At 35.3% G+C, this 12,079-nt stretch overlaps 1 protein-coding gene across 1 annotated transcript in view; it reads right to left on the reverse strand.

Moving 5' to 3' along the window:
* LOC141338199 (oxysterol-binding protein-related protein 7-like) overlaps positions 1 to 12,079 on the reverse strand; it is a 46,323-nt gene that overhangs the window by 19,200 nt on the left and 15,044 nt on the right. Inside the window, exons 10-13 of the mRNA XM_073843749.1 lie at positions 8,129 to 8,262; positions 5,318 to 5,410; positions 5,058 to 5,235; positions 1,658 to 1,944 (exon numbers count right to left, since the gene is read on the reverse strand). Of these exons, the coding sequence (XP_073699850.1) occupies positions 1,658 to 1,944; positions 5,058 to 5,235; positions 5,318 to 5,410; positions 8,129 to 8,262 (692 nt within the window). The remainder of the gene's footprint in view (positions 1 to 1,657; positions 1,945 to 5,057; positions 5,236 to 5,317; positions 5,411 to 8,128; positions 8,263 to 12,079) is intronic.

The following is a 12,079-nucleotide window of genomic DNA, read 5'->3' on the forward strand; positions in this document are numbered from 1 at the left end:
GCACTTAATGCATTTTTCCCCCCCTTGAACCAAGACTAAATATCGTATGCAAGTTTATCTATCTAGTAAACGCATCTTAATTTAAGAATTTTAGATACTTTGACTATAAGCAAGACAAAAATACTAAGACAGACAAGCACTTTTTGCAGTACAGTCAAATGTGCTATTTTAAGGTCATCTTCATAAATGAAACCACGTCACGCTGGTTTTAAATATTTAGTTTGTCCCCCTGAATGTCATATGGTCACTACACTAACAAACATCGATAATTTAACAGCATATTTCCACATTATCTGAATTATCTTAATATCGTAAAGGCTTATTTTAGTTAGTCTGACTTGTCAAATGATTTGTTTCCATAAAGACAATTTAAGTTCTAACAATGGACCTACAGGAACACAATGATATTACTGACTGGTGTCACACAGCATTATTCAACTTTATTAACCACTATCATCACAATCAGTACCATCGTCACAACAATCAGCAGTTCCTAACCATAAAAGCTTTCTCTCAGGTTTCATGACAGGTGTACCTTTTCATGGTTATTATTAGAACATTACAATCTAAAATGTTAAAAAAGTTAAAAGCCCTAAATTAAAAGTGAAAATCAACAAAACATTACATTTTAACTGGGAGGAGGAACACACATCAACTCATCCAAGTTAGTAATTAGGACTGTATTAGCTTCCATACAGCACAGGAAAAGTACTAGGAAGCTAGGACTCTTACAAGGGTAAGATATTTTTAAGACCATCAAGATAACATTGCTGCTGAATACCTGCTACACTACTACCTTCAATAATTCTTCACACAAGAACACTGATTAGGCTTACTTATTTTTTGTATTAGAAAAATTTATTACATTGGCGATCCATTCAAACCAATGATCAGCCAAATACCGCAAAATGTCATATGGTCACATTATATATGCCATTATAGAAAATACATGGTGAGCTGAGCCTCTTGTTTTGAAGTTAGAGCAGACGTTACCAACTACTACCAAACTGCAAATTAGTTGTAGTTAGTAGTTCGTTAATTGCGAAAACTGAACCGTAAACTAATGACATGCAACAAAAAAAAAAAAAATCAAAGTTTTTGATTCCAGAAGAGATAATTGCATGCAATGATCAGTTTTTGCGGTCAAGAGGTCCTTGACTGATTTCAGTAAATTAGGGCGATACAATGTTGCACTAGAGTGGATGACCGTATGAGCTGTACATAAAGGCACTGGAATGAGTGGTGTGTAATAATGAAAGTGAAAAAATGATGGAAGTACATGAATAAATAGTAATATATTAACTGTGTGTGCTTTAAGTATTAAAGCATACCCCACATTTAAAGACTATCTAAAGTTTGTCACCTTATTTCTGGGAGACACTAAGAGATTTTAAGATTTAGATTTTTGTTAACCAAGATTAACTTGTGCATTAAAGCATGAATATTGAATAAATATTAAATTAAAGACTGATTGGATGACCAGGTTAATAGAAAACTTTGATTTTTCACACAGACAGACATTTTATAGATGCCAAAGGGGTTTTATATTCCTGAAAGTGGTAATAACGCAAAATCTGCCTTTTGTTGGTACATACACAGTTATGGAATAAAATTTATCTAAAGTTTTAGTTTTATGCATGAGGCCCTGGGGTCTTACCATTCTTTCGAAAGGGTCATCTGTGTGGTTGGCAATATCCAGGAGTTCAGAATATTCCAGCTCTTCACTGACACGCTGTAATAAACTAAGCGGTTCATTGAGTGCCACTGGCATGGAGACCCGTGACAAATCCTTCCCAATGTTGTTGTACAGGATGGTGAGGATTCCGATATGGCTGTTATCAGAGCTGTGTGCAGGAAGCACTGTGCGTCTCCCAGTGACCAGAGCATTAGAAGGTAAATCATTTGTGCTGGAAACACTGGCTCTGTACTTCATATTTGCAGCTTCTGAAAAATATGAATATGAAACAACATATGCCAATAAATGGATGAATATGCACAAAACTAAAAACGCCTACAATAGATCACTTAAAAGGTAGGGTAGGCAGTGTGCATGCATGTATGTATATCGTATTAACCGAAAATTGCTAATTGAAATTGCGAATTAAAAAATCTGTCCTTCACTTTAGCGGTGTTTCCATTACCCTTTAAATTGCACAAATTGAAATTACGGATTGAAAATATGCCTAATTGAAACGCGTCAATTGCGCAAAAACTCCCATATATTTGCGTATTCGCTAATTTGCATATATTTGCACTGGCATGAGGTGGTTTTTCAGGCAATTCGAAAAATACATTTACATTTTATTCTCAAAACATCGGTTAATGGAAATGCCGTCATTTAGCAATAAAATTTAAATCGACATTTATAAAATTTGGCCAAAGTTTTGTGCAAATCCGTAATGGAAACGCACCTATAGCTACTTTGATTTTTTTTTGTGAAGAAAAAAGGGCCGTCCTAAACTTTAGCTGATTTTTCCATCACTGCAAAACAAATAAATCTGCAAGTAGCTATAGGCACATTTCCATTAAAGATTTGTGCAAAACTTTGGCAATGTTTCATAAATGTTGATTAAAAAGTTTCCATTAACCTATGTTATGTGAATAAAACATAAATGGATTTTTTTTTTAAACTCCCATATATTGCCAAAAAGTTATGCTCGCATGAGGTGGCTTTTCAGGCAATTCAAAAAAGGAATATTTTACAAAGCAGCAATGGAAACTTTTTTTTTTATATATATTTACAGGTCATATTCAATTAAATGTAGCCAAAATCCCACAAAAATCTGTTACTTGTCGTGAGAGGAAAAAAAAAAAAAAAAAAGTGTGTTTCAGTCGCATAACATCGGTTAATGGAAACATCATCCTTTTGCAACACTTTTCAATCTACATTTTTGACCCCTTAGCATTCCTGGCAAACTTAGCTCAATGCAAAATGTTTCGTGGATGGAACGTTGGAGCACCAATCTGGGCAAATCTGTAATGGAAACGCAGCAGAATACACTGAGGGCAATCTTGTAACTTTAATTCCGACCATTGTCTAGTTGGCTCCAGTGTGGCAGCAGAGCACGAGATAGTCAGCTGCATTCCTATTACCATTTAAGTTGCGAATTGAAAATACACCTAATGGAAACACGTCAATTGTGCAAAAACTCCCACATACAGTGGGTACGGAAAGTATTCAGACCCCCTTAAATGTTTCACTCTGTTATATTGCAGCCATTTGCTGAAATCATTTAAGTTCATTTTTTCCCCCTCAATGTACACACAGCACCCCATATTGACAGAAAAATACAGAATTGTTGACATTTTTGAAGATTAAAAAAGAAAAACTGAAATATCACATGGTCCTAAAAATACAGACCCTTTGCTTTGACACTCATATTTAACCCAGGTGCTGTCCATTTCTTCTGGTCATCCTTGAGATGGTTCTACAACTTCATTGGAGTCCAGCTGTGTTTGATTATACTAATTGGACTTGATTAGGAAAGCCACACACCTGTCTATATAAGACCGTACAACTCACAGTGCATGTCAGAGAAAATGAGAATCATGAGGTCAAAGGAACTGCCTGAGACAGAGACAGAATTGTGGCAAGGCACAGATCTGGCCAAGGTTACAAAAAAAAAAAAATTCTACTGCACTTAAGGTTCGTAAGAGCACAGTGGGGTCCATAATCCTTAAATAGAAGATGTTTGGGAAGACCAGAACAGTTCTATTGGGGGAGAAGAGGTAAAGGTGAGAGAGGTAAAGAAGAACCCAAAGATCACTGTGGCTGAGCTCCAGAGATGCAGTCGGGAGATGGGAGAAAGTAGAAAGTCAACCATCACTGCAGACCTCCACCAGTCGGGGCTTTATGGCAGAGTGGCCCAACAGAAGCCTCTCCTCAGTGTAAGACACATGAAAGCCCGCATGGAGTTTGCTAAAAAAAAAAAAAAAACACCTGAAGGACTCCAAGATGGTGAGAAATAGGATTCTCTGGTCTGATGAGACCAAGATAGAACTTTTTGGCCTTAATTCTAAGCGGTATGTGTGGAGAAAACCAGGCACTGCTCATCACCTGTCCAATACAGTCCCAACAGTGAAGCATGGTGGTGGCAGCATCATGCTCTGGGGGTGTTATTCAGCTGCAAGGACAGGACGACTGGTTGCAATCGAGGGAAAGATGAATGCGGCCAAGTACAGGGATATCCTGGACGAAAACCTTCTCCAGAGCGCGCAGGACCTCAGACTGGGCTGAAGGTTTACCTTCCAACAAGACAATGACCCTAAGCACACAGCTAAAAGAACGAAGGAGTGGTTTCACAACAACTCAGTGACTGTTCTTGAATGGCCCAGCCAGAGCCCTGACTTAAACCCAATTGAGCATCTCTGGAGAGACCACCAACATTTACCATCCAACCTGACAGAACTGGAGAGGATCTGCAAGGAGGAATGGCAAAGGATCCCCAAATCCAGGTGTGAAAAACTTGTTGCATCTTTCCCAAAAAGACTCATGGCTGTATTAGATCAAAAGGGTGCTTCTACTAAATACTGAGCAAAGGGTCTGAATACTTAGGACCATGTAATATTAAAGTTTTTCTTTAATAAATCTGCAAAAAATGTCAACAATTCTGTGTTTTTCTGTCAATATGGGGTGCTGTGTGTACATTGAGGAAAAAAACTTAACCTAAAGTATTTTCGAAAACAACAATGGTGTTTTTCTCACATCTAAAGGTCATATTTGATTAAATATAGCCAAAATCCCACAAAAATCCATTGCCATGACGAGAGGAAAAAAAAAAATATATATATACACTTCAATTGCATAACATCGGTTAATGGAAACGCCGCCATTTCGCAATACTTTTAAATCAACATTTATAAAATAGCGCCAAAGTTTTGCGCAAATTAGTAATGGAAACATAGTAGATTACACCGGAACTGTATTTATTGCTTCAATTTGATAATGAAATGGACAGAATTTAAAAGTATTAAAAGTAACAAAGCACAAAGCTTAGCCTATTGCAATTTACTAGATGGGAGATACACTATCAACTGAAAAAAACCTGTATACATACTGAGGCCTTCCTCTGGTTCAGAGTTGCTTGTGGTGACATCACTCAGTCCAGATTCATCAGATGTTTCATTTTCAAACAAATTCTCACAAACCACCTCACTGGCATCAAAATACTCTGCTGTAGAGTCTGTTACTGAGGGTGTACGATATAGCTTATGCTCCTGAGAGGGGGAGGGCTGCTTAATGACAATAACAGATTTATTTTAAATATACAAACAAAAACCATTTACTTTAAAACGTTAGACATGGAGAAGCACACACCTGATCCTGACGCACAGTACAGTAGGACTCATCTGAAGAATCAGATGACAGTGACACAGAGTGAACTCTGGTTAAACGTGACTGCATTTCAAGCTAAAAACAAAATAAAAAAAATAAAATGAAAAATCAGTGACCAACACAATCAGCATAAAAGGCAAGACAGCATGCATGACAGACAGTAACATATCATGAAAATCGGACTTTTTCCATGTTTATGGGCTAGCCCTTCTGACATTTACCGCTGGCTCTGATGTTTCTGTAGTGGTTAAACTTGAGAAAATTAGTTTTAGCCAAATCGAACAAGTAATCTTTAGTGTCATGAATATATTATTTATTCAAGATCATATCGTTTTAGCTGGCTTTAATATCTTTCCATTAATATGTTCCCTGAACTACATTTCCACGGTTATTAAACGTTTAAATGACAATAAAAGGAGGCAGTGCTGTTTGATATCATTTTGTTTTATTGCAATGTGTGTACACGGTTACAGCCACAAAAATGTGGATCATGTACCGTTTAAATGAAACCGAAAAGCAATACTGTTTGTTATAATATTTTGTTTCATTGTAATGCATGTACATTCCCTGAACTACATTTCTGCGGCTATTATTTAGTTTAAATGTAATTGAAAAGAGGCAGTGGTGTTTGATATCATATTTCATCTTATTGTAAATACAGTGAGAAAAATTGCAGTAGCCACGGCAAGCTGACTGACATTAAGTACTCATTTCCATTTGCCAAGTTACCAGACTTGCGTTACCGAGAGTCGAAATTGAAATCCAAACTCCATATGGGCGGCTGCATATGAAAAAAAAACCTAACAAACTCTAAAAAATTCTAACAAAAGGTTTCTCAGCTGTTTTTGTAGTATTAGGTGTCCTTAATAACATACAAAAAGTTTACCAAGGTTTGACCACTAGAAATGTGTCATTTTCAAGATGGCGTCCAAGATGGGCAGAAAACCCTTGAAATATCCTAACTCCATTATTTGACCTAGCCAAGTAATCTTGTTGGCTAACCCGATGTTTTCTGGGTCTATAAATCCATTGGACTTGTCTAAATTGCATTGACATGATTACATACTTATGAAATACTATGAGGTTTTATCTTTGTTTGGGGTGAACCAGAGATGTAAACGATTTAGCCTATGTCATGTAACTCCTACTGTTTTTGGACACATACAGCTTTTTTCTTTGCTAAAACAGACTTGACATTCAATGTAAAAAGTTATTGCACCCAAAATTTCCTTAAAATGGACTTATATAACTCTGATCATAAACAACTCTAAATTAGCCCAAACAGATGCCTGTGTGTGAACCCTCTAAAATGGTCACTCATTTCAAATTACTTTAATATATAATTGTACTTGTAATCACTTACAGGTGCATCTCAATAAATTAGAATGTCATGGAAAAGACCATTTATTTCAGTAATTCAACTTAAATTGTGAAATTCGTGTATTAAATAAATTCATTGCACACAGACTGAAGTATTGTGTATAATTGTGATGATTTGGCTCACATTTAACAAAAACCCACCAGTTCTCAATACTTGATAAGACTAAAAAATAAAAAAAAAATCCTTTTTAGTGAATTGTTGGCTTACACATAAAAACATTAACACATTCCTATAATTCAAATCCATTAAAGGATTGTTAGGCTGCAATAATTAGGTCAACCGGAACTGAAAACACTTCCCATAACACCTGATGTACTCGTTGCATCGTAACATGCTTGGATACAGCACTCTGTGATCAGCCAGCTTCTTTGGCAATGAATATTTGTGGCTTACCCTCCTTGTGAAGGGTATCTTCTGGACAACTGTCAGATCAGCAGTCTTCCCTATGATTGTGTAGCCAAGTGAACCAAACTGAGAGACCATTTTGACGGCTCAGGAAACCTTTGCAGGTGATTTGAGTTGATTAGCTGATTAGAATATGGTGACATGCCAATTTGTTAAGATTGGTGGGTTTTTGTTAAATGTGAGCCAATTCATCACAATTAAAAGAACCAAAGACTTAAACTGCTTCAGTCTGTGTGCATTGAATTTAATACACAAGTTTCACAATTTGAGTTTAATTACTGAAATAAATGAACTTTTCCACAACATTTTAATTTATTGAGATGCACCTGTATCTATCATGCAAATATGCTAATTAAAATATAACATGGACAAAACATGTATCAGGCACCAGTATTCCTGGTCTTGGAGGAATACAAAGGAGTAATGGTCATTTTAAGGACCTGATGGCAGCCATTTTGAAAACAGGGCCTTTTGTGGAGTCAAACTTTGGTAAACTTTTAGTATGTTTTTAAGTACATCTGATACTACTGTAAACCACTGAGAAACCTTTTGTTAGAATTTTTTTGGGGTCAAGTCATATTTGCAGCTGACTACTACTATTTGCCTAATCTTCATGGTACTTCAGACCACTATGGAAACGCAGACAGCAACAGGTCTGAAGAAAAAAAGTTCCTGAGACAAATTGTTCCTGGTAATTTCAGTGGAAAAGCGACTTTAAATTACATCTTGTAAGAAGGGGCATAATAGGTCATCTTTAATTCACAGAATATCAAAATGGGAAAAAAAAAAAAAAAAACCACACACATTGTGCCAAACATTTGTACAAAATTTGTGTGTTTATCCTTAAGGGCTAGCATTCTTTCAATTATAACAAAATATTCAGCTTATCCCTCAGTTTGCAGTAACACAAACTATGTTTACATTTAATGCTAGTAGTAGCAGCACCAGCTTATAGTGTAGTCAGAACTAGCACAATCTTAAACAGGGAGGTAAAAAACTAAATTTACCTCTGAGAGGGTCGTGCACAATGTGGCCAACTGATCTGAGGTTGACTGCCGAAGATCAGGTCCAGCCCAAGCCTGTCTGACACGCTCACGCTCCAGTGCCAGGGATTCATGGATGGATTTTAAGGATGAATTTACTATAAAAGATAAAATGACAAATAAAAGAAAATACAAATTTAAAATTCAAAAATCGAAATAAAACTCTTGCGTTATTGTGTAGGCTATTGAAATAACAAAATAACCTCACAGTACCATCTAGCATCTGAGATGTAAACTTAAGTATTTGTTAATAGCAAATGGTAGATTACTAAAAAAACACACACACACACACACACACACACACACACACACACACACACACACACACACACACACACACACACACAAATTCTAAAATAATGGCATGAGGCTGCAGCTACAATCTGGATGAGCTCAGTGACACAATGACATCCTACATCAGTTTCTGTGAGGAAAATGTGTGCCCCCACCAGGACTTTAACAACGACAAACCTTGGTTCAGTGCAAAACTTAAACAGCCAAAGAGGACAAAGTAGGGACAAAGCCTTGTTCAAAGAGTTCTAAGAGTAGCAAAGCAAAACTATTCTGAAAAGATCATACCGCTTTCAAGCAACAACTCTACATTAGTGTGGAATGGCCTGAAAGCAATCAACAGCTACACTAAGGAAAAATATTTTGATTTATTGCTGATTTTGTACATTTGCCCACTCACAAAGAAGTGATCAGTCTATAACTTTAATGCTTTGTTTTTTTTTTACAGTGAGAGACAACAACAAAATCCAGAAAAACACATTTCCAAAAAGTTTAATTGATTTGTACACAGCATGTGATGCGATGTGATCTGGAAAAAAAAAAAAAAAAAAAAAAAAAAAAAAAGTAGAATACCTTTTTTTTTTTAGGTTTTCATTCAACTATTATTCAGTAACACTTTACAATAATGTTTGTTAATGATTTATTAATGAAAGTTATGTAAAGCTTAACAGATCATTAGTTAATATTAGGGCTGCACGATATATCGAAAAAATATTGTTATTGCGATAACAGTATAAGAGATATTGGTATCGCAGAGAGTTGCAATAAATGCCATTTAATTTATGTGCCAAACTTTGGCACACACTTTAAAGCAAAAATAATCATTTTTATTCAAGCATTAAACATTTATAAGTTAATTAAATGTCAATAATTAACTGCACAAACTATAGCAATCACAGAGTGGTCCTTGCTCTGTCCCAAACATGGATATACTGTACATTATACGTCTCCAATCAGTCATTTGTAATACAACACTGCCACCTGTTGGCGCATTTGTGTAACTTCGAGAACCTCTGTTATGTCGTGATAACTAGAAAAAGAACTCATGATAACGAGAAAACAACTTTTGTTATGTCGTGAAAACGAGAAAAATAACTCATGATAATGACAAAACTTTTGTTTTCTCGAGATCACGAGAAAATGAAGTCGTGATCACGACAAAACAACTCATTATGTCGAGATCACGAGAAAATTATGTCGTGATCACGACAAAACCAGAAGAAAAAAAATAACACTGCATGGCCTCTTAGGACTTCCGTAGAGTCTGAGCAATGGCTGGGGCTAAACAAGTCATCTGCGGTAAGATGTTTTTCTAAGCAAGTGGAAGGATAACAAATGTGCCAATACCTTCACATAATAAACGACAATGATTTTATAGACGGGCACGAAGATAGACCGACATCAACTGAGTGGAAAGGATGAAACGCCTTTGAATGTGGCAGCGGTGCAGGTAATTTATGCTAATTTACTCAACGCTTTATTCCTACGCTAATATTTCATAGAAACTATGATTGTTTTGGTCTGCAAGCGCCTCTGTCTCTATATAGATCAGCTAATGTTTTAAATATCCCCTGTCATTGTTTTATATATGATGTTATGATTACAGCTGCATTGATGTGTTTTGCAATTTGCTTGCATTAAAGTTAATTTTAGCTACTGGGTAGGTTAATGAACAATCTGTATGGAGATACTGTGAGCTCATTGTTTTCACTGGATAAGCAATGCCACATTTTGGAAATTATTTAAAGCTGTCTGACAAAAATAACGGATGAAAATTATAATGTTTATCTCTGAGATGTAGTCTAGACTAGAACTATAAAACTGCAAGAAATTGAATTTAAATACAAGCACCTTGAATTCATATAGTAAATTACAGTACTTGGTTATATTGCACCAAGTGCATTGACATGTCAGTGACATGCCTAGAGTGGGTGCATAAGCACATGCATGTGCATATTGCATAAAGGTACAGGACACTAAAGGATGTTATTATGGGGTTTTAAAAATATGGTTAATCTATCGTAGTAAATTTTGTTCATATCTTTGCTGATAATTGTGCTATTCTCGTTTGTGTCCCATGAATAGGTAATGAGTCCCGAAATTCTCAGAAAACAGAAATGGAGGCCGAACCTGCAGATGTGGATGGCAGTGATGTGAAGGATGGAGCGTCTACACAGAAAAGGTTAAATATGTAAACAAATCAAATCAACAAAATGTGTCTCCATCTACTATTTAATACAATTCTAGTGCATTTAATCTATAAATAACAGTAGAGTTTTTGGATATGGTAGGATTAAACTTATTTTAGTGAATGAAGTACCACATTTCAGCTATCATGTTGTTAGGGTGGGTACACAAAATATTATTTTATCCTTGCTTCTAGAAAATCCTGAATCTCTCTGCTTTCTAACAGCTTCATGTGGCCGAAAACATTCATCTTTAACGTGGCTTTAAGCACTATAGGTTATTAAAGTTTCACTTTCACTGTGACAAAGGCAGTAAATGTGGTGCGGGAAACCATTAATTGATTATTCAACAATTAATTGTACTATAAATTATACTACAATTGGAAAACACTGTAAATTGATAAACTGTTTGGCGTGATGACGTTTAATGCCTCCAACAGGGCCTGTAGTCCCATTTAGCAGCATGTTAGCAACCATCTTTAAGAAACATAAGAGTTTAAAAAATAAAATAAGAATCAAAAGTGGGGTTTAACTGGTGTGTTTTATGTCATAGAATAAAATGTGAAAGGATTGAGTTTGTGTGAACGGCGGACCTTATTTTAGGGGATTTAATCAAAATTGTCATTCAAAAACCCATGTCATAGTTCCACCCCTCAAGTTTCTTACGAACACTTTGTGAAAAACACTATGTATTTCATAATCGATGTGAGGAACTAATTTCAAAATTGACTTTACGTAAAATATGAATAACATGTGATATAAAAGAAAATTCAGAATCAAGCCATACTCCAAGGCATTTAATAGTATCAAATTTAAGCAAAGTAGTACCTCCTTTACATGATATAAGAAAAGAACGATTTTTAGATTTAAGTTTCTGTCTAGACCCAAAAATCATAATATAAGACGTTTTATTACCAATTTATTATCCAAAAGACAATTTTGGAAAATATTAAAATCATACTAAAGAGATAACTGAATTTTTTTCAAAAACTTTAGATATTGAACAGATTATAGATATAAGTCTGTAATTATTGAGTTCAAGTACATCACCTCCCTTGTGGAGTAATACGTGCTCATTTTCAAATGTCAGGCAACTCACATGTGGACAAATACAAATTAAATACAGCAAGTGGATAGATAAGAATATGAGAGGATAACTTAAGGAAATTATTTTCAATACTATCCACTCCAACACCCCTAGCCCCACTTAATTCATTAATAGCATTCTAAACTTTGATAGGTGAAATCATCCTAAATTGAAAATAACTACTACATTATAAAATATAATTTATAGTGCCAGTTTTCAAATAAGAGTCAGATACTAAAGTAGAGCAAACAAATGAAAAATGCTGATTAAATAATTGAGCAATAGATAAAGAATCATGCAATATTGTATTGTCAATTCTAATTTAATTAATTGAATGTTTACCTGAAGCAC

Source organism: Garra rufa, chromosome 7 (genome assembly GCF_049309525.1).
Source record: "Garra rufa chromosome 7, GarRuf1.0, whole genome shotgun sequence".
Taxonomy (NCBI): domain Eukaryota; kingdom Metazoa; phylum Chordata; class Actinopteri; order Cypriniformes; family Cyprinidae; genus Garra; species Garra rufa.